We start from the raw sequence: 21,293 nt of genomic DNA, 5'->3' as shown, positions 1-21,293 counted from the left end.
ATTTTGGAAAAAATTGGAAAAAAAATGGAAGAAACATTTCCAACAGAGGTGATGAAATCATGTGTTATGAGGAGGCTGTAGTGAGGTGCAGGTTGTCCTCTTCTCTCATGTTGCAAGTGAAAGGACTAGAGGAAATGGCCTTAAATTGCTCCAGGGGAGGCTCAACTTTGAAAATTTCTTTTTAGTGAAAGAGGGCTCAGGTATTGGAATAAGTTGCCCAGGAAGGCGGTGGAGTCACCTCTGGAAGCATTCAAGAGGCATCTGAATGTGGCACTCGGGGATATGGTGTAAGAGTGGTTATAGTGGTGCTCTGTTGATGATTAGACTAGATTACCTTGAAAGTCTCTTCCACCCTGGATGATTCTGCGTGATTCTGTGTGATTTATCAGAAAACTACATTTTTAATCAGAAAAAAACTACTGTTTTTTACTCAGGCCTGTGGGCTGAGTCACATCTACAGATGGCTCAGGTGTCTCTACCAGAGTGACGCTAGGGGCTCACAGCAGCCCACTTGATCAGTAAAGCCAACAAGGGTCCATGGCCATGAGGACGCAGCACAGTAGTCACACCTGTTTAGTTATGGTATTTGCTGCTTGCTAAAAAACAGGTTGCAAAGCTACAACTTTTCCAGTGCATCCCATATACTAGCATTCTCTGTGTTCAGAGTTACCTGTGGTAGGTATTTTGAAGGAATATCAGAAAAAAAACATGACACATTTAATATGGGTTTTCCTTTCCTTCATCAACTGCCTTTAATATTTTTTCCTGCTCTCTAAAGAGTATCAACCACTATAGAAACTGAATGCATCTGAAAACAAAGTTCAAAGAACATTATGTATAAACCTTTTTTCTATGTTTTGGGGTTTTTTTCATTTTTTTTCATTTTGGCTGGTTTTTGGTTTTGCTTTGGTTTCGTGGTTTTTTTTTTTTTTGTTTTTGTTTTTTTTTTGTTGTTGTTGTTGTTTGGTTGGTTTTTTTCTTTTATTTGAAATATCCCTGTAGTGTTCATATGAACAGTGCTTTTGGTATTACCTACTTTTCCTATCCATAATCTGCTATATCTTTCCCTTTCTTCCTCCTCACCTCTTAAAATACTAATATTTAGATTAATGCATAAGGGTTTCTTTTTTTCCTCTGCTTAAACTGAACTCTAACTGCATTAAGGAAACTTTACTGTCTGACCTTTCAGGAGCCACTCTTGGCAGTTACACTCCCACCACCAGAGACTTTCACTTCTCGGATCAAAGCTCCTTTGCTGACAAGGGGCTGATAGGCATTATTGGAGTTTTCCTCATCTTGCATGAGGAATGCCTACCCAATCTTTCACTCATGAATCCTCTATAAGCAAGACTCTGGTGTTTTTTCAGAACTTCTTCTATTGTCTGTGTGTCTGTGTGAGAATGCACTACTACTATTCTGATGGGACTTGCAGGGCCGGGGAAGAGTCCAGGGCCTGGGGGCCTCCTCCCTGGGAGATTACTGTGACACCCATGGAGACCAACTTCTGACATGCTGTGTTGGTCTGAATACCATGGAAGTGGACATCCCATTGTGATGTTACAGGGTAGTGGATATGGATCACTGGCACTGGACTGTGACATCACCATGTTTTTTGTCTCCTTGTGTCCCTTACTGTGTATATTTGCATGCTGCCAGAACCTGGCCAAGTCTGGATTATGCCTGGACTCCTGTTGAACATGTCGACAAGATCTGGAGGGTTAAGCCAGGCTTTTTCCAATGCTGCATGCTGCCATTGGCAGCTCTCAGTACCCATCCAGGACCCCTGAATAGTGTTTCCCCAGCCCTGCCAGGTTCAGGCAGCTAGGCACTGCAGAGGTGAGTTGTGCAGGGAAATGTCCCCCTGGGGTGGCCATAGAATGACTGCTATGCGGAACCGGGAGGGTCCTTCTTGAGGGACCTGAACATTTCATCCTCCCCCTCCCCATGACAACTCATGACAACAGCATCCCCATTTTGCAGTGTATGACATCTTTTGCAAGTGCCAGTGCCAGCGATGGGGAGTATCTTCTCATTCTTAATTCGATCCAGACTGCCAAAAGTCACAGACAGGGCCACAGAAACAGAGTGGAACTGCCCTATCTGCCGCGATGCCCAAGATGACCTCTCTTACGTGATGCTCTGTCTCCATCAGTTCTGCCTGGGTTGCATTATGCCTTGGGCAGAGATGCAAAGAGTGTGCCCACTCTGCAGAGAACTGATAGAGGCTGTCAGGTTTCCTGTGATAGACTGTGTCTTCACAAGTTCTGAAGAATCAGTAAATGCCAACAGCTGAACAGGAAATAACTCTAGGACAGCTGGTTAAAAACAGCCCCTTTGTGGAGTCCCCTTCTCGTGCCGGACAGGAGATACTATCTGAAATAAGTAGGCCAGGAGACCAGCTCCCTTTTATGTCTTTATTAAAGTGATCAGCTCTGGGTGGGGGCCCAAGGGGTCACACACACCACTGCTGCTCCCTTTGGCAATGCAGAGGAGGAGGTGATCAGTTCTGCTTCACAGCAGAGCTGGAGCTTCCATCCTCACGGGCATGCCTAGGAAGACAATTTCTGGCTCATAGGCTAGGGTCCTCATTCTAGTCCAGTTCCACTTAGGTTATGGTGACCTCTAAAACCCTGTTGGAGGGGTAGAGGGACTTGTCCCCAGTAGGTCCAGTCACTTAGTTTTCCAAATTTTAAGTTGGCTTGTTGTTTCTAAGGTCTTTTGTTGGGTCTTCTTGAGCTTTTCTTGATTTGTATATTCCCAGGAATGTTTCTGGCCACCATTTTAGGGAGCAGCAGAGGCAATACCTGAAGGATTCAATAAGGGTACAGGTAAGAGGGAGTACAACCAGGGTGTATGTAAGAGGTTTAACAGTGGGGGAGTATAACAAGGGTGTTTGCAAGGGAGTTAACAGTGAGGGGTACAACAAGGATTTAACATTTATTAGCCTAAACTGTAAGTGCTTTAACAGCTCCAGCCATATTAAACTTGTTCATAACACTATCCACACCAGAGCATGGGGGCGCACTAACAGAGCCCGTGGGTGGCCTCCTGCCTAGAGTGTGGGCAGAACATTTCCAAAGAGAAGAGCATCTCCTTGACCCTGTGGTGCCCTGGCTGTGCCAGGAGCTAGAGGCAAAGTACGGGGTTAGGTGGAGAATGGCAAAGAATGCAGAGACCATCGTCCTGCATGCTGTGTCCCTCTGTGGTCCAGCTAGGAATGTCTTGGTCCATGTGCTGCAGGACTTCCTTGAGGAACATACAGAACCTGTGATCCATGGCCTCATCAGCATCATTGTGAATGAGTGCACACAAGAGGCCCAAAGGCTGCTACACTCCCATGCTGTCTCACAGAACAATCCTGTATCCGTCTCCAGGAGATTTCAGAGGGATACCACCACTCCCCACCCAACCCCTGCCAGCAACTCTGCAGGCTCCAGTGAGGAGCACTAACCCAGCACATCAGAAGCTGTCCTCCACACCCTCCACCCATCTGCTCCCACCTCTGCAGAGCAGGAGGAGCTGGGAGAGGAGGTGGTGGCAGAAGAACCCGCCAGGGAGGAGGCCAATAGCACCGTGGCCATCTCCCCCAGCCCTCAGGAGGAAAATCTTGTCCCACAGGCAGCCCCTGCCAGCAGCTCTGCAGGGTCCAGCATGGAGGACCAACCCAGCATACCAGAAGCTGTCCTCCACACCCTCCACCCATCTGCTCCCATCCCTGCAGGGCAGGATGAGCTGGAGCTAGCAGCAGCGCCAGGTCCCTCTGCCCAAGGCGACAGCTACAGCCTCTCCACTCCCAGCCAGGGTAGGGACCCCTTGCCCAGGAGGCCTCAACGTTCCAGAAGGAGGAGGGCTGCCAGCCATCTGGACTCTCCCCAGCCCTGCAAGAGGCCACCCAATCAGCAGCAGTAGCAGGGCTGCACTAAATCTTTATTACAGAAAAAATAAATAAATATCTATATCCTTGATAAGGTCTCTGGGTGCTGCTTTCTCTCCCCTCTCTTACTATCTTTCCCCAACCCTGTGCACACTCATCAGCCAAGGGCCCTGGAAATCCAGGATGATATTGGGGGAGTGCCTCCTCCCATAGGAATCTCTACTGTAGCCATAGCAACAGACGTATTTCCAAAAAAGCCTGGAAAAGGAGTATTGCATTTGCAAAGGAGAATGTGCAAAATGAAGGCTGCTTGTGCCTGTGCCCAGATCGCATGACCATGCTGCTCTCTGCATTGCATTTCATCTGCAGTTGAGGGGACAGAAGGGGCCCCGTACCTACCTGGACAGAAAGGCTTCTGGGAAAACAGGTCAGGAAGCTTCAGAGTGCAACTTCTCTGCATCCAAACACCACTCTGTAGGGATAACCAGAGCTCTATGATTGGTCATAGAACACTCTCAGAGAAGATTTGCTCTGGCAAAAGAGAATGGTAATTTTGAGGTAGTTTTGAAGAGCTGCACTTTTCGTGAAGGAATGTTTTCTATTGAAGACTCTTCTCAGTTGAGCCCCTGACTGATCATCAGGAACTGTCCAATGGCCTTCTTGTTAGAAAGTTTTTTCATGTAGGAAAGAGAGAAATTTTTTAAAGAGAAAAAGAAAATTTTTTGCTGGGTAAATTACAACTACAGAAGAAGAAAGCCGTGATCAGAATCACAGAATCACTAGGTTGGAAGAGACCTTTAAGAGCATCAAGTTCAACCCATGCCCTAACACCTCAATTAAATTGTGGCACTGAGTGCCACATCCAATCTTTTTTTATAAACATCCAGGGATGGTGACTCCACCACCTCCCTGGGCAGATGATTCTAGCACTTTATCACCCTTTCTGCAAAAAACTGTTTCAAGAAGGGTATAGAAGCACTAACAGAAGCATATACAACTCAGACAGACATGTCCAGCATGTCAATGTACTATTGTCTCCAAAACAAAAATGATTCCTCTAATCTATTTTATGCACACCATGAGGAACTAGAATACTCAGATATGGCAATCTCAGGTATTGGAATACTAGCAGCTCTACAGAATGGGTTAGATTTCACAAAAACCCCAGGGGCTTACGTGAAAATCATATAGGAAAGCAGGAAAAGGAAAGCATTCGTTTTCCTCTATCAATGTAGACAGCTTAAAAAGAAACACAGATGAGGCAGTAAGCTTGACATTAAGTGTGTTTGTAAAGAGGTGTTTCCAATTCATGGTAGGGTGACAGCAATAAGTAGAGTAACTTTTCGAGTCAATTAGGCTAGATCATGAAAGAGCTACTCCTAAACCCAGATGTTTTGGCAGGCAGTTCACCCAATAGAGAAACTTCAGAGCAGGAAGGTTCACTTTTATGGGTAGTCAGTGCACACAGCTAAGCAATTGCAGAAAGGTGAACTGCAATGAAGGAAAAAAAAAATCAAAACAAAACAAAAAACACCTGTATGCTGGCTACTTCACAGCTCTGGACATGTGCTTTATTCAGAAGCTTTAATGCGACCCCAAAGGACATATTTTCAAAGGCACTTTAAATCTGTGGCATTCAAAATATGGCATTCAAACCAACTGCTTAAATATCCTCAAAATAAAGGGATCTTCAGTGAAAGTAGAACTGATATTCCATTACTTTTTCTTGTATTTTATTTTCACATTATATTTAGAAGCATAGGTAGAAGCTCCAGATAAATATTGTGTTATCCCTACTGAATGGAAGTGTGTTTTGTATGCTCAGAGGCAACATAACACCTTGATGCTAACAGGAACAAGAAGCATGCAATTCCTCCTTGCTAGAGGGATGCAAACTGTCATCACCCTCTTCCTGCCAGAGCTGGCTAAAAGTTTTTATGGGGTCTCAGTGCCAGTGCTTTGAGTAAAAAAAAAAAAGGAACAACTGTAGGGCCCACTATGACTTAATAGAAGTCAATATTATCTGCACATGAATAAATGGGACAAATTCCTACTCATATGCAGTGTTTAGAAAAAACAACCCAAAATTATTATAGAAAATTCTCTCACAATGTAAGATTTTTATGATAATTTTGCTTAATAAAATTCCAGCTTTTCAGATATCATGAACATACCTTCTTCACTGAATTTGAACATATATGTTTCTGTATGTTTAAGGAGAAATAAACACCACTGTCAGACTCTCACTATTAAAAATACAGAAGCTGAAATTTCCTAGCCATACATCAATGTCTTAATGATAATGACACAAACAGACCAGCTGACAAGTCTAGTCAGAATACACAAAATTGCTAACAGTGATTGGCTGTATTATAAATATTGCCTCCCTCTGCTAGAGAAAATATATTAAAAATAAACCAGGTTAAACCAGACTGAAGAATAACATTAAAGAATTAAGTTATACCATGAACCATGTAGACATTGACAAAGGAGATCAAGTCAGCTTAAGTCTTAAACAACTTCACTTTTATAGACAAGTAGGAATGGAAAACATGCTACTGGTCCTGATCGGAAATTCCAATGGCTCATGTGGAGCAACTGTACAAGCAGCAATGTATTTCTCCCCATCAAGACAAATCAGCTTATTTCTTACAGCTCTGTTTTCTCTTACATATATATTCCCTTGTGTATATATATATCATTCAGAAAGTATGAACTTTCCCCACCTGCTGAACACGAGGCTGAAAAGCAACACCACAGAAAGGGACATGGGGGTTCCGGTTGATGGTGAGCTGAACATGAGCCAGCAGTGCCCTGGCAGCCGGGAGGGGCAAGTGTGTCCTGGGGTGCATCAGGGACAGCATTGCCAGCTGGGCAAGGGAGGGATTATCCCACTCTGCCCTGTGTGGGGGGCTCCTCACCTCAAGGCAATTTTGGGCACCACAAAAATATGTTAAACTGTTGAAGGGTGTCCAAGGAGGGCCATGAAGCTTGTGAAGGGTCTTAAGGAGAAGCCTTAGGAGGAGTGGCTGAAGTCACTCGGTTTGTTCAGCCTGGAGAAAAGGCTGAACAACCTTGAACAACCTCCTCCTGAGAGGAGACCTCATCATAATCTACAATTTCCTTGTGAGGGGAAGAGGAGGGCCAGGCACTGATCTCTTCTCTGTGGTGACCAGTGACAGGGCCCAAGGGAATGGCCTGAAGTTAGGGGTTTAGGTTATATTCTAGAAAAATAAAAGCTGTGTTAGGGGTTTAGCTTATATTCTAGAAAACGATTCTTCACGTGAAGGGTGAGGGCACTGGAACGGGCTCCTCAGGTAAGTAGTCACAGCACCAAGCTTAACAGAGTTCAAGGAGCATTTGGACAATACGTTTGAGCACATGGTGTGACACTTAGGGATGTCCTGTGCAAGGCCAGGAGTTGGACTCAATGATCCTTGTGGATCCTTCCAACGCAGGATGTTCTGTTGTATTGTGTTGCAATATTCTGTCATTCTGTGAATTTTTTTATTGGTAAGGAGCACTCCAAATACTGAATATTTTTGTTAAAAAATACCAAACAAACCAAGAGATAAGGGTGCAACTCCAAACGTCATTTCTGCACCTTTCTGTGAAAAGCAGCAACGGCTGTTATCTGAGCCAATGACCCTTCTCAATATGCCTTATTTTCCTAAAGTACCAACAGCTATATTTTTCATATTTCTTGAAGCCATGTCCAGAAAAAACAAACAGGTGTAAAATTGCTTTGGCTGAGCTGGAGAGCAGAACACACGGCTGAAACAAATTCCAGAGCCTCCTTCCTTGGAGTGCATCAAGTGGAGAAGGACAGACCACGGAAACGGCAAGATTTTCCAGGGAAAATACGGAGAAAGAGTACTGGGGGAGAGTGAGCAGGGAGGGGGGACAGTGGAAAGATATGAAAACTGCCGGGTAAAGATTCCTTTGCCCCTCTCCCAGACAACATGGCATTGGCAAGCACCCAGGCACGCTCATAAACATACAAGACACATGTCGTGCTGCCTGCCAGACCTCGTTCTCTCGTCGGGCTGGGCGCCAACGACGCGAAATGCAATCCAATGGCGTCCCGCCCCCTCCTCCCAGTAAAGTTACTTTAAAACTTTACGCATAGTACTCGGTAGCAACAGTGACCAGGGATAAAAGGGCAAAGGAGAAGGGCACGGGAGGGAGCACAGGAACAAGAAGAAGGGTAAACCCTACCAAAGCTGTTGCAAAACAGCTGCAGCAGCATCAGAGGTGAGACCTGGGACGGAAAGGATGTCTCAGGGTCCGGGAAAGTCGGAGACGGCGTCCGACCGCCGGCGAAGCACCTTGCGCCGGGCTCGCCGCTGGCCGCGGCCCCGCCTGGCGCTGAGGGTGCGACCGGGGCTGGTGTTCTCCGCAGGGGAGCGAGCGGAGCCCGCACGGGCGGCGAGGCGGCGGCAGCGCCGCAGGAAGTCGGCTCCCGAGGGGGCAGGCGCGGGGGCGGCGGTGGGGAGGCCCCGCCCGGCCCGGCCCGGCCCGGCCCGGCCCGCCGTCCGCCGCGGTCGCCCGCCGAGAGCCGCCGCCGGCACCCGTCGTGTCGCCGGCGATGGTGCTGCCGGGGTCCTGCTGCCCTCTCCCGGGACTCGTCCCGCTCCCTCAGGCAGGGCCCCTCCGCCCGGCCGCGCCGCCGCTCTGCCGCCCGTGCCGCCCGTGCCCCCTGCTGCTGTTCCGCTCGCTGCTCGTGCTGGGGCTGCTGCAGACCGGCTTGGGCTGCGCCCTGATGGCTCTGTGCTTCGGGGCTCTGTCGCTGAGCAGCGCCCCGCAGGTGAAGAACGCCTGTCCACTCTGGGACGGCTCCTCGGTAAGTGACGGCCGCGGACCAGCACACGCCGCGCTGGGGTCCGTGCACGCCGTGCGTGCTCGACACCTGCGGGGCTGCTGTCCCGAGGGATGCGTGATCCCGTTCCTCCGCGATGGCTTGGAAACGGCCTCCGGGTAACGGAATAACGGCTTTTTGCTGACAGCTTTGTAGGTTGTCTGCAGGAGCCCAACGGGGTTACAGACGTCGAAACAAGCAAATAGGGGATTTATTTCCTGACGTGCATTTTTGGGGGAAAAAAAATGTACTCGGTTATTTTGCGCTATCAGAGACAGGATTTTCATAAACTTTTATGTGTGTAGATGTTGCATGTTTGTGCTTTGTGCCTTTAATCGTAGGCATAATGTAGAGATAAATGAGCAATGTTCCTGGGGAAAAAATGGATGGACTTAGCAGAGTTTTGTAAGGAGTACTGAAAGAAGTTATTCCATCTCCTGTTGGGCCTTGCTTTAAACGACAGCTTTATAAATATGGAATATATGCAAGAGTTAATATTGCAGAAGCTAGGCAGCAATAAGTAAAAGTTAGTAAGTGTAGCAGAGTCAGACTGATTGGTCCCAGTTTTTGGGCCTTCCAGCAATCAGCAAGTCATGTACTGGGATGGAACACTCAGCTCCTGCTGCCTGTGTGAACAGCATCAGCCTATCCTTCAATTTAAATATTTCAATTAAATTGCCATGTTGTTTACCACCTGTAAAAATGCGCTCAGTGCAGTAGTTTAGGGATCAACTCATTCCTGTTTATGTAATGCGGTGTTCATCCCTGAAGGTACACAGTCCTTGGGGGGTGAGGGAAATCCAGAATATCCAAATGTCTGTGTTTAGTATCTCTCTTGTGATCTTTCATCCTTTTTTTTTTTTTTCATTCTTATTCTAGCTTAAAAAACGTTTAAGTATATGTAACCAATGGACTTTCTTTGAATTCTGCACACAGAACTATGCTTATGCTTTTAAACTGCTTTAAAATTGCATGTGTAAGATAGAGGTATACAGTGTTTTTAATAATCAAGAAGGGTGTTGGTTTTACTTGGGGTTTTTTAAACTATATTTCTGAAACAATGGTACACTCAGAAAAATTACCGAAATACTGTTTGGGTGTAAAAATATAAGTGAAAATTTTAGCCCAGAAGCAACCTGGAAAAGCAGATTGTGTCTGGTTGGGTGCTTTTTGGTTTGGTTTTGTTTTGGTTATGGATGCTACATGCTGACTTGTGAGGAGCATGTCAGGAACATTTTGAGAAGAACTTTCTTATCTTTAAAAGATGTAATGAAATAAATTTGTTGTCCTTAAGGAAAAAAAAAAGCAATTTACATCAGTATTGATGTACTTTGTTATAAAATTGTGTGTCCATTTTGCAGTCAGAGAATTCAAAAAATACTTTGTTATGAAACTGCAGTTATGTATGCGGTTTTGCAACAGCAGTGATGATATCAGTAGGTGTTTTGGCCAAGTCATATATGCATGTTACGCTAGACTAGATTGATCATGTCAAGTGAATGAAGTTACAGAAGGGATTTATTAAAAATACTAGTGGATAACTTCCTGCTTGTTCCAGTCTTCCTGTTTCTTTTTTGGGTAGGAGCTTGGCTGGCTTAGTCACAACATCCATCAAGTTAAAAACATAGCTGCTGATTAAGGGGACATACTAAGAAACTTATTTGCCTTTCTTTACAGGGTTCCTCTTCTTCCATGAGAAAGTATTTGGGTGTGCTGTTTGCTTCAGTTCTACAGCAATTCTTTGTAGTTTCTTAATTGTTTGGTCCTGTAAGGTAAAGAAAGAATCATAAGGATCAGTTCTGTGATTTAGCAGGTTTGTTCTAAAAACTGCTGTTGCAGAAGGATGTGCTTTTATTTTAACTTCTTTCTTCACATTGATACTGGCATTCATCTGATTAAATAGCAAAACTTTTCAGGGAGGTAGTGCTGGTGCTCTTTGTTGATTTTGGTTGGGTTCAGGCTCTGGGTTTTAGCTCACCAAAATGGTCTGAAGTCAGCAAAAGGGAAGAAGGAAGTAGGCACTTAATGAAGTGCTGAGATGGTGATGGAGAGAGGGGAGGAAAAGGACAATATTTAGATTTGCCTAGCCATGTTGCAGAGAACAAATACTTAATTGGTTGAAAACAGTTATTTAAGGCAAACATGGAGGTTGGAATTGCTGCCATACTACTTGTCCCCATGCATGTTTTCTTGGAGGGAAAAATAAGAAATTAGCAAATTTAATTTGGTTGTTATTTCACAGGATGCTCTTAGGAGCAAAGAACTTCATCAGCACAGGTATTGTCTGCTTTAAACTGCATCTTCGTATCTTCCCAGCGTTGCTGTAGTGTTCCAAAGTACAGTAATATAAACAGTGTAAATGGCATTTTGTGAACAGTTCTTTGCTTCTTGGTGACACTACATTTTTTTTATGTTGTAGGCAGTCTTATGTGGAATCTTAGGGTTAACAACATGGAAGAGGCCGATGCGGCTTTTGGTAAGTATGGATTAGACTTTGTAAGGAAATTATGAAAAAAAGAGCTAAATTTAATAGTCGCTGGTAAAAAAATAATCACCCCTTTCTCCTTTCAAAAAAATAATGTCGAGTCTTTCTTTTCAAATTGTAGAATCATAATTATTTAAAGAGAAGTCAAAGACCATGCAAAGCCATATTCTTTCCTGCATGGATGAAGTCTCAGTAAGGGCAAGAGTGGACCATGTCTGGAAAAATTGTTCATGTTATTTAAAGCACACATTTTATGGTTTTGTATGTATAAAAAATGCTGGCTTTGAATAAGTAATTTAGTTCTCTGAGGCAGTACAGCTTAAACTGAAATGAAGGAAATGGCTTTAAATTTTAGCTTAGTTGTAGTGTTTTAGTTTTTGACAATGGATTTGAGAGCTAACTTAAGACCTTACAGCAGGATCCAGTGCTAGTTTCATACACAGTTAACACTGCATTGCTGTGAGAGAAGTAGATTGATGTGCAGGGTGTGTAAGCTTTTTCCACTTGTAAGTGAAATCTGAAGCTGTGTAGCTCTTAATGTCTCAAAGTTGGGATTTTAAAAGAGTTGTGGAGTTGCTTTTGTTTGTGTGTGAGTTTGGGGAGTTTTTTTCATTTTTTTGGTTGATTTGGGGTTGTTTTTGTTTATTTGCTTGGAATCTTTTGCCTTACTGTCACTTCTGAAGACTTTTTTTGAGCCAAGGCAGTAGTTTAATTTTTCTGCAGCACTCTTTGGGCTCCACATCAGTATCAGTGAGGAGTACCAAGGATTAGATGTGTGAGCTATAGATAGAATCATAGAATCGTAGATTCACCAAGGTCGGAAGAGAAATTTGAAATCATCAAGTCCAACTGTCAGCCCAGCACTGTTCCAAATGCCTAAACTACATCACCCAATGCTAGATCCATATGTCTCTTGAACACCTCCAGGGTTGGTGACTCCACCACCTCCCTAGTGCATCCTATTCCAAAGCATGACTACCCTAACATCAAAAACACTTTTTCTAGTATCTAATCTGACTCTCCCTTGTCTCAGCCTAAGGCCTTTTCCTCTTGTCCTCTCACTGCAGGCACTGTAGTGAATACAGGCCCTGACTCACCCCAACCTCCTTACAGGGAGCTGCAAAAAGCCATGAGGTTCCCCCTGAGCCTCCTCTTCTTGAGGCTAAACAACCCCAGCTCCCTCAGCTGTGCCTCATGAGAGATGTTCTTCAGCTCTTTCAGGAGCCTTGTTGCCCTTCGGTGGACAGGCTCCAGCCCCTCAGTGTCCCTTTTAAAGTGAGGGGCCCAGAACTGAGCACAGACTCAAGGTGAGGCCTCCCCAGTGCCTGGTACAGGGGCACAATCACTGCCCTGTCCTGCTGGCCACGCTGTTCTAGACACAGGCCAGGATGTCACTGGTCCTTTTGGCCACCTGGGCACACTGCTGACTCACGTTCGGCTAGCTGTCAACCAGCACCCCCAACATCCATTGTTATTTCTCAGTGTACGTTGGTTTACACGGGCAAATTCTTTAGGATTTTTGTGGATATAGAGAGGACCCCGCTGTCAGAGACTCCCAATCTGGAAGGGCCATATTTTCATCAAGATAAATGTACATACTGTCAGTGTCAAACTGCCTAAGGCTTGCACGGTACTCCTGTGTTAGTAGTGCCTGTGTTCTGTGCTTTTTATATAGCATGTTGTCACTCTTTCACTCTTTAATGTTCTCATTTGTATAAACCTTATTTTCCTTTCACAGTTTTCCTTTCACTTAAATAGAAAGCACAAACTCTTCTTTATCCCTTCCTTTATTTCAAATGATCTTTAGGATGGTCACATGCTGAAGGAGATTGCCCTGGGATATTATGTAGCAGGAAAGTTTCTGAGGTGAAATTGATAAAAGCTCTGAGCAGCCTGCCATGATTTCATAGCTGACCCTGCTTTTGAGCAGGAGATTACACAGGAGTCTTCCTCAGCTCTCTAACAGCCACAATTATTCTATGATGTGATTCTATGAAACTGTTTGGGGTTTTTTTCTTATTTTTATGTGTGTTCTATAGAGGTTTGATTTTTGATAGCCAGATTAGATCAGCCTTGACACTGGGAAGCATTTCTGCTGAAAAAGCAGTGAAACCCTGGAAAAGGCTCCTAGAGATGTGTTTGATGCCCCAGGCTGTCAGTGTTCAAGAGGCATTTTGGACCATGCACTGAATACTGGGCTTTGATTTTTGGTGAGTCCTGAAGTGGTCAGACAGTTGAACTAGATGATTGTTGTAGGTCCCTTCCAACTGAAATACTCTATTCAATTGGAAAAATAACAATAAATATTAAACTCTTATTGAGGGTAAGGAAATCATGCCTTAAACTAGCTACCGTCTTTCAAGGACGGAATGTTAGTTGCTGTTGCATGCCAAGTTGGTTCAGTTAGGGGTTTTAATAAATGTTAGTTAGGTCGGTTCTATGTACCCCTGTTTTCCCCTTAAAATGGTTTGCTCCAGGCTATCTGCTATAGGAGCTTTCACCTGTCAATCTTGTAACCACTCCTCTTCCTCACAGAAAGTTCTGTGTCAATCACCCCACCTCTGCAATCCCATTTGTCCCAGAACGCTGTACACACCCCTGTTATGTCCCCATAGGTTGCCGTGTTCCATAGGTTCTTCTGTCACCTGTCCCCATTAGGCGAGGGGGGCTTCTGCCCCTGTTGGCCCACCCCCTGTTTAACCCCCTGCTCCCAGTACACCCGCACCATTTTGCCCAAGCTGTCTTGGGAAGAGCTGCGTTGTCCACCGCTGCGGCCATGCGGGAATAAAAGTTCTCAGCCACGCGGGTGAAGTGCGCCATCTTCTCTTACCCTTTGTCTCGCCTCAGCGTCTGGCTACGGAGGTGGCAGACCCACGCGGAGGCTCAGCCCTAGAGCTCCACACACACGTGGTGGCCCCGGTCTCGCCGAGAAGCAGTGTGCCAGCCCGGCACCCCCAGCTGCCCGGGACCAGGGCAAAGAAAAACTGATCGCTGCAAGTTTCTGTGAACATATTTATGTTGGGCTAAATATCTATTATGTCTACCCTCTAGTAACTTGAATGTTTTTTCTAGGGAGCTACAAAGTTGCACTATTACATGAATTGTAAAAGCAAGCTTCCTAAATTCTCAGCAATGAGAATCGTTACACAGTCATGACTTAGAATTATGACATTCATAAGGAAGACTAAAAAGCTCATTCAGAACTATAAGCAGATCCTTTTGTCATTTGTGACTGTCCTCTTACAACTCCTTATGCAAAGCCTTAGCACTCCCAGTGATGAGTTTCTCACTATCTGTGTTTGGGTTTTTGTGAAGGGTCAGGCTGTCATGGCTGCCACTTCAATCCAAGGCCTTGGTCATGGAGAGAACAACCAGACTGTAGGGTTTTTTTTCTGTGACAGCAAGATTCTGGTGCTGCTGATGCTTGCAGAAAGCACAGGGCTGCAGTGCTGTGAGAAAGGAGCTGGGGATGGGCAGTGGTGTTTCAGCCACTCGTGTTTTTCCTTGGAGGGGAGAAAGGAAGGGAAGCGCATTGGTTACAGATGTAGTGGACCTTTAGTAGCACCATCTGTGAAAAAACAGCTGTGAAGAGGGATGGCTGTGATAAGACCTTTTAGTAAATAAAATGGAGTCATATTTGGGGTTTGACACCCGCGCTGTTTTACAGCTGTATTAACAGTGTGGGATGATACTAGATAAATAATATATCTGAGAGAGAGGGTACTGCAAAGCAAAACTAAGTCATATCTTTTGAAGGACATTTTTGCAAGGAAGGCCTAGCCTTGAGCAGTATAGCTGCTGAGAAGTCTGGTTTCAATCCTTCCTTTGTTTTAGGTGTTTGAGGAATTTCCATTCTGGATATCAATTGTCAATCAGTTTTGGAAGTCAGCTTGTAATGCTTGTGCTTTGTAGCTGATTTTTCTTTGAGGTAATGGTGATTTAACACTGGACTCAATGATCTTGGAAGTGTTAATGATCCTGTGTTTCTTCTTCTTTAGGACTGTCCAAATGTATTAATGTGGAAAGGGAAACTCACCACCACCTACCCCTCCAAGTTATTTGAGTATTGACTCTGAACTGTTCTGTGCTCAGTGTTACCTTCCATGCATAGAATCCGGTTCCTTCCTCTCTGTTTCTAAGCTCCTTCCTTCCACACAGCTTTAAATCTTAGTTTTGCTTGAAGGAACTTAAATTCTTTCAGAGAGTACATCAATTCTCCATTAGTTAGTTTGATTGTGTATATTTTGAGGGCAGTTCATGTCTTTGACAGGTCGTGCTTCCTGCTATAGCCTCTGTCCTTGTATGCCAGATTGGACTGATTTGAGTTTATCTTGCATTCCCAGGAGTTGCCAGGAGCTGTACATGCTTTGCTGAATGCAGAAGTCCTTACCTAGAGAAGCATCCTTTCCTTTCAGTCATGCACAAATTAGTTACAGCCCTGTAGAGTGCTTTTTAGGTGATTCTCTGATTGTATTTGTTTCTGGTCTTGGGGTTTTTTCACCAGCTGAAACAAAGACTTTGAGTTAAGTATCTCTCTGGTGTCTGCTTGGTGCTTGAATTCTGCTGCTAAAGAGGACGCTTAGCTGTGATCGAATGAGAGGGAAAGGAGTGCCAGCATCCAACAAGACACCAGCCTGTTGTGCTGTGCAGAATTTAACTGCTGCAGCTGCAAGTACTGGGGAGCAGTTTGGTACCTGCAAAATGCATGGGATCAAGAAGTCAACACATGCAGGCTGGTTGGATGTGACTCTGGCTTTTGGCTACATCAAGTACTGCATGCTTGTGTTGTTTGCTAGCATGGCGGCTTTTGTGTTCATACATGTCATTGTTTTCATGTAAAGCTTTGAGGGTTTTGACAGAAAAGTCAGAGTTGCACATGCAGCATGAATCATTCAGTCTAGATTCTTCGCATGTTTTACAGTGTGGTCACATAAGGATTTGAAATTTTTATTTGAAACACTTTTAACTTAAATGTGTTAATATTTTTCATTTATGACAAATATTTACAGATCTTATTTTGGAAACAGGAAAGTTTATGTAATTCAGCTTTTATTTATAACCTGGAACATTTTAAAGAATTTATTTGTGGTAAACCTTGTTTTTAATTGAAAATTTTTATTCAAAGAAAAATATATTCCAGAAAACTTTAAATAAAGTTTTCTTAGGGCTGACTACTGCTATGATATCTGCACCTTGACAGATTTTCATTTAACTAAATTTTAAAAATTTTAAGAATTTAACTAAAATTTAATGTATAGATCAAGATACTTCATTTGGGTAATGTTCTTAAATTTTAGCTCTGCTAGTAAGTTCACAGTGAACTGTGAATAGAAGCTCCATATCATGTCCTTAACCCTGAAAACCAGTCTCTCCCTCGGCATGTGCTTTATGACAAGCAGTCATTTGACTTGTGAGAATTATTGTAGTAGTATCTTTTTTCCCTGGATTTTAGAAGTAAAATAGCTCAGTATTAACCTCTTTGCTCACACTCTAGACTCCAGCATTGTCAAGAAGTAGTAATTATGCAAAGGTTTTAAAGTCAGTATAAGCAAATAGAAATATGCTTTAAAGTGTTGGAGTATGAAAAGCCATTAGAAGCTTATAACCATTTTTATGCTGCAGAAGCTTTTCTCTCATACATGGGGTGTTTTAGTATTGCATTTAAAATATGTGACTTTTTAATTAAATGAATTAGTTTGTCTTTTCTTGTGGGGCTTTCATTTGTTCACAGTTGTCTTGTGAGTTTCCATATGGTAGAATGAATAGCTCTCACAACTGGCAGAAATCTAGTAAGGTCCTATGAGTTTTAATTATTGCTATTGCTGCTGTGCATGTGGACAATTAATAAACAGATGTACTCTTTTCTACAGGATGTTTATAAAGAATATACGTAGGCTGTAAACAGATATAAAAATTGCTGATTGTGAAACAACTGCTTTTTCTTTCATTTAAGTGCCTCCTTGGGCATCAGTCCTGCACGTGCATGTTCAAGTGAAAGCAGTTCCTCTCTGGCATGAGATACTTGCTTCAATGGCAGCAGCAGCAGGACAACGAGCTTTCCCCTGCAGAAAGAAAGATAGTGTCAGAGCTTTAGTATGCAAATTTATTCTTCCTTGGAGTCCTCAAAAGGCATGATGATGGTTTTTTACCTGAAAGAGATCATACATACAAGACATTAGCAAATATGAATAGAATACACTTCACTTTCATGTAGTTTAATTCATATGAAGGTTCCTCACGGCTTTCTGCCGCTGTTCACAGTCCATGTGTATCTAATGCTCTGAATATGAAGCTGTGAGCCAAACTGAGGCCATAATTTTGAGTTGTCTCCATTTTTATAACTGCAGTCAAGTCCAGTTACATCTGTTTCGGTTTTTGAAATACCATGTTTGCCTTTCTCTATTTTTTTGTAAATTGAGATGTACTTCTCTCCTCTGGGTAGTATCTTCTGTCACTGGAATAAAGTGTAACCCCTGTTTTTACTTGTAGGTGTGTATTGATGGAGAAGATGCTTAAATTTGCATCTGCAGGAGAATATAAGTAACTAAATAAGCTGACAGAATACGTTAGATTGGACAGTGAGTGACTGAATAAGTGGGCACAGAGGGTTGTGATCAGTGGTGAAAGCTGAGCCAGCCAAGGACCAGGGGTGAGCCTGAGGAGTTGAAACTGAGGGGCCAGTACCACTGAAGTGAGTGCTCTGCACAGTGGGATCTGAGTGCACTCTCAGCACAGGCGATGCCAAACTGGGAGGAATGGCTGATATGCTAAATATTGCCATTCGGAATGACCTGGACAGGCTGAAGATGGCTTTGAAAGGAATCTCTTGAAGTTCAACAATGGGGAATGCAAAGTCGTGCCTGTGCAGGGAACTTATCCTATCACACAGGCAGGAACAATGTGGTGGAAAGCAGCTCTGCAAAGAAAAACCTGGGGAACCTGGAGGACAACAAGCTGTCCATGAGACAGCAAAGTGTTCTTGTGGCAGAGAAGACTGCTGGTGTCCTGGGCTGGATTAGGCAGAGACTTGCCAACAGGTCAAGGGATGTGATCTTCCCCACAACTGGAGAGGTGTGAAAGCTGTGGCTGTTCAGCCTGGAGAAGAGGAGGCTCAGTGGAAATCTCCTGTATCTATTAATAGCTGATGGAGAGGAACAAAGAATAGCAAGCTGGTCCTTCTCGGTAGTGCTCACTGGCAGGACAAGAGGCTGTGGGCAGAACTGAGAAAATAAGAAACTCCATCTGAGCATGGAAGACAACTTTTTTACTGTTATGATGGTCAAAAACTGGTGTAGGTTACATGTAGAGATAGTCAAAACTAACTGGGCATTATATTCAACAGCTTGCTGTAGGTCATAGAATCATAGAATGTTCTGGGTTGGAAGGGATCTTGTGGTTCCAGCTGTACTGTTATGACACCTGCTTGAACAGGAGATTAGATTTAAATGGTCTCAAGAGGTCCCTTCCAATCTCAGTTATTGTGTAAAAATGCTGACCAGTGATAGAGAGAAAGAAAAAAGATTTTTTTCTCTTGACAGTCAACTACAACATCTTGTCCGCTGTCAAGCGTGTGGTAGAGAATTTTGTGGTTATGGTTCAGATCAGGGTAGTGTTTTAGATTGAATATAGAGGAATTATTCTTATCTTCTGCTCATTTGGCAGGATTTTCTGAATATTGGATTATTCATTCAAAAATACACTATGTGTATAATAAAAAACAGATCAAGATTATACTTGCACATGCTAGAATTTATTATAACTGCAGAATTTATTAGAAATGCAGAAAGTATCCTTGTTTCACATATTTATGGTAATGCTCCTTCTCTTCCTCTTTGTTCTTTGATTTCTGACATTTCTTTAGAAAAATATTCATTGTTTTGTTTGGTTTGGAAAATTTTGGGTTCAAAGTCTTGATTTCAACTGTAACTTTTTGTATAGCTATAGACAGAATTGTTTCTGTTGCAGCTTCTGTACCACAGGAGACAGCTTAAATGTGAGTTTGCTAGATTTTTTTGGTTTTTTAATCTTTCTTTACTTTGGCCACATAACTTCTTTTCTCCATTTGTCATCAGCTGAAAAAGGACAAATACACCTCTTATTTTTCTTAATATGATTTAATGAGATTTGTGCTATAGAGAGATTTTATGTTGAAACAGCTTCTATTTCACTTACAATACTGGCTAATTCCTAATTGTCAGTGCCCTGTGTTGAACCCAGTTGAAAAGTTTTCTTTATATGAAATACTTGTGTGTACCAATTTTTTTTCTCAAAGTCTTTTGTTAGAAGAGTAACTAAGACAATTTAGGTAAAAGCATAAGGAATGGGTTTAATTTATTTACATGCTGAGCATGGTGTAATTTTTAAAAAGTCATTAGATTCTGTGTTTGTATGGAAACACAAATGACACTCAGCGTGCTTTCTAGAACTAAATTCCTCTTATCTGTGGTTTTGTTATTAGTACAAAGCTAGGACAAAATGCTCTTAATAATTTATAAATTATTTTTAGTGTGTCTAACACAAAGTAGTCCAAGTCCTCTTCATAGATTCACTAATAACTACATCAGTTATTGGGGTTTTTGGGGTTAAAATCCACCTTACAGGATAATGTTATGATCAAACTAGTAATGACTCGTGATGTTGTAATTGAAGAGTTTAGCTTGCATAGTAATGCTCTTTGGCTCTTGTCCATTCATGGGGGATTACTTCCCTGAACCTCAGAAAACGCGAACGTAATTTATGCAACTGCTGTTACCTGTTTCTGCTTCAGATTCCAGGTAGATAACCATAGTACATCAGCTAAATTTATTTGAAAGGGCATGATGTTCTTTGCATGTTCAGGAAGTCCTTGTTACTGTATCTTCTGTTAAGCTCTCTAGAGCAGAATTGAACTCATATCCCTCATAGTGTCCTTCTCTTCCTCTGTTTTTTTGTCATGTGGTACATTTTTAATTTGGACCATTTTGATACAAAGAAACCTGAGTGAGCAGATGGTTATTAAAAAGGATGCTTTAGGACATTAAGTATCTGATACTTGCTTTGTGGGATTGAATGCTTAAAGGAGGAACCTTACCTTTATTTGTCTCTAAAGTAGTAGTCTTACCCATAGTACTTTCTCTTGAAGTACAGGATATTTTTATCTGTATGAATAGATTAGGGATGGTTCTTTTGTATGTCCAAAATACGTATCCAAAGTCATGTAAGTATGGATTTTAAGGGCATAGTTGAAAGCAACACATAATTTTGTCCACTGCTTCTGCTTGTCCTTTTTTCATGTATTTATTACTCTTGCCATTGCTTGATTTCTGGTGGTATATAAATCTGAAACTATTGTCTGATTTACAAATTTTCTGGTTTTAGTAGCCAGGAGGAAATAAAATCATACAGCTCAAGTCTCTAAAATGTTTCCATCCTCACTGTACTGGGACAAATATTTTTCATATATTTGTGCTGCAAAATAATTCTGGAAATGTGCAGAGTGAATGTTGGCTTAAGATGTTTCTTCCTCTTCAGGTTTCTTTACTGTTCTGAATGTGTTGAGAGCTAAACTTGGTGGAAGAGTATGGCACACAGTGGAAGTTGGGCAACTTGCAGATCATACTTTGCACTCCAGCAAAACCTTTAATTGCTTGTGCTATTACTACGGACATTTTCAATAGTTGCATAACTAATCCAGAATAAGGAAAGAGAAGACAATTTTGGGACTAGGTTAAGACACATCGGGGCACTGAAGTCATGGGCAGTTTTGAAAAAGCAGAGTCATTCCCAGCTTCAATTTGTGAATAGGATTTGCTCTGTAACATGTTCCTTGAGTTGGGTTCCTGTGCCCAACTGCAGTTAACTTTGTTTTGGTATTTCAGGTTAACCTGTTTGTTCTGCTGTCTGTGATCAGTTTTATGCTGAACGTGACTGGATTAATACTAGGATGTCAAGGCATTCAATTTGTGTCCGGGGTACCCAGATGCAATTTGGTGAGCACACATACTGATTTACATGGATTTCTTCTCATTAAGGCATATTAGCTGGCTGTGCTGAGATCACAAAATGTCCTGATGTAGAGTTGCAAGTAATTAAAATAC

At 42.9% G+C, this 21,293-nt stretch overlaps 1 protein-coding gene, 1 long non-coding RNA gene and 1 pseudogene across 2 annotated transcripts in view; 2 read left to right on the top strand and 1 right to left on the bottom strand.

The window, feature by feature from the left end:
* LOC137465353 (serine/threonine-protein kinase PAK 3-like) overlaps positions 1-1,699 on the bottom strand; it is a 5,634-nt pseudogene extending 3,935 nt beyond the window's left edge.
* Positions 1,700-1,819: 120 nt separating this feature from the next.
* Positions 1,820-3,968, top strand: LOC137464386 (uncharacterized). Its single transcript, XR_010994211.1, has 2 exons — positions 1,820-2,382; positions 3,011-3,968. It is a non-coding gene; the product is annotated as an uncharacterized lncRNA (long non-coding RNA).
* Positions 3,969-8,371: 4,403 nt separating this feature from the next.
* ENTREP1 (endosomal transmembrane epsin interactor 1) overlaps positions 8,372-21,293 on the top strand; it is a 28,324-nt gene continuing 15,402 nt past the window's right edge. The window contains exons 1-3 of the mRNA XM_068177331.1: positions 8,372-8,721; positions 11,156-11,208; positions 21,075-21,185. Coding sequence (XP_068033432.1) covers positions 8,463-8,721; positions 11,156-11,208; positions 21,075-21,185 — 423 coding nt within the window. The 5' untranslated portion in view covers positions 8,372-8,462. The remainder of the gene's footprint in view (positions 8,722-11,155; positions 11,209-21,074; positions 21,186-21,293) is intronic.

Source organism: Anomalospiza imberbis, chromosome Z (genome assembly GCF_031753505.1).
Source record: "Anomalospiza imberbis isolate Cuckoo-Finch-1a 21T00152 chromosome Z, ASM3175350v1, whole genome shotgun sequence".
Taxonomy (NCBI): domain Eukaryota; kingdom Metazoa; phylum Chordata; class Aves; order Passeriformes; family Viduidae; genus Anomalospiza; species Anomalospiza imberbis.
The sequence above is the reverse complement of the archived record's forward strand: the minus strand, read 5'-3'. Positions and strand labels throughout refer to the sequence as shown.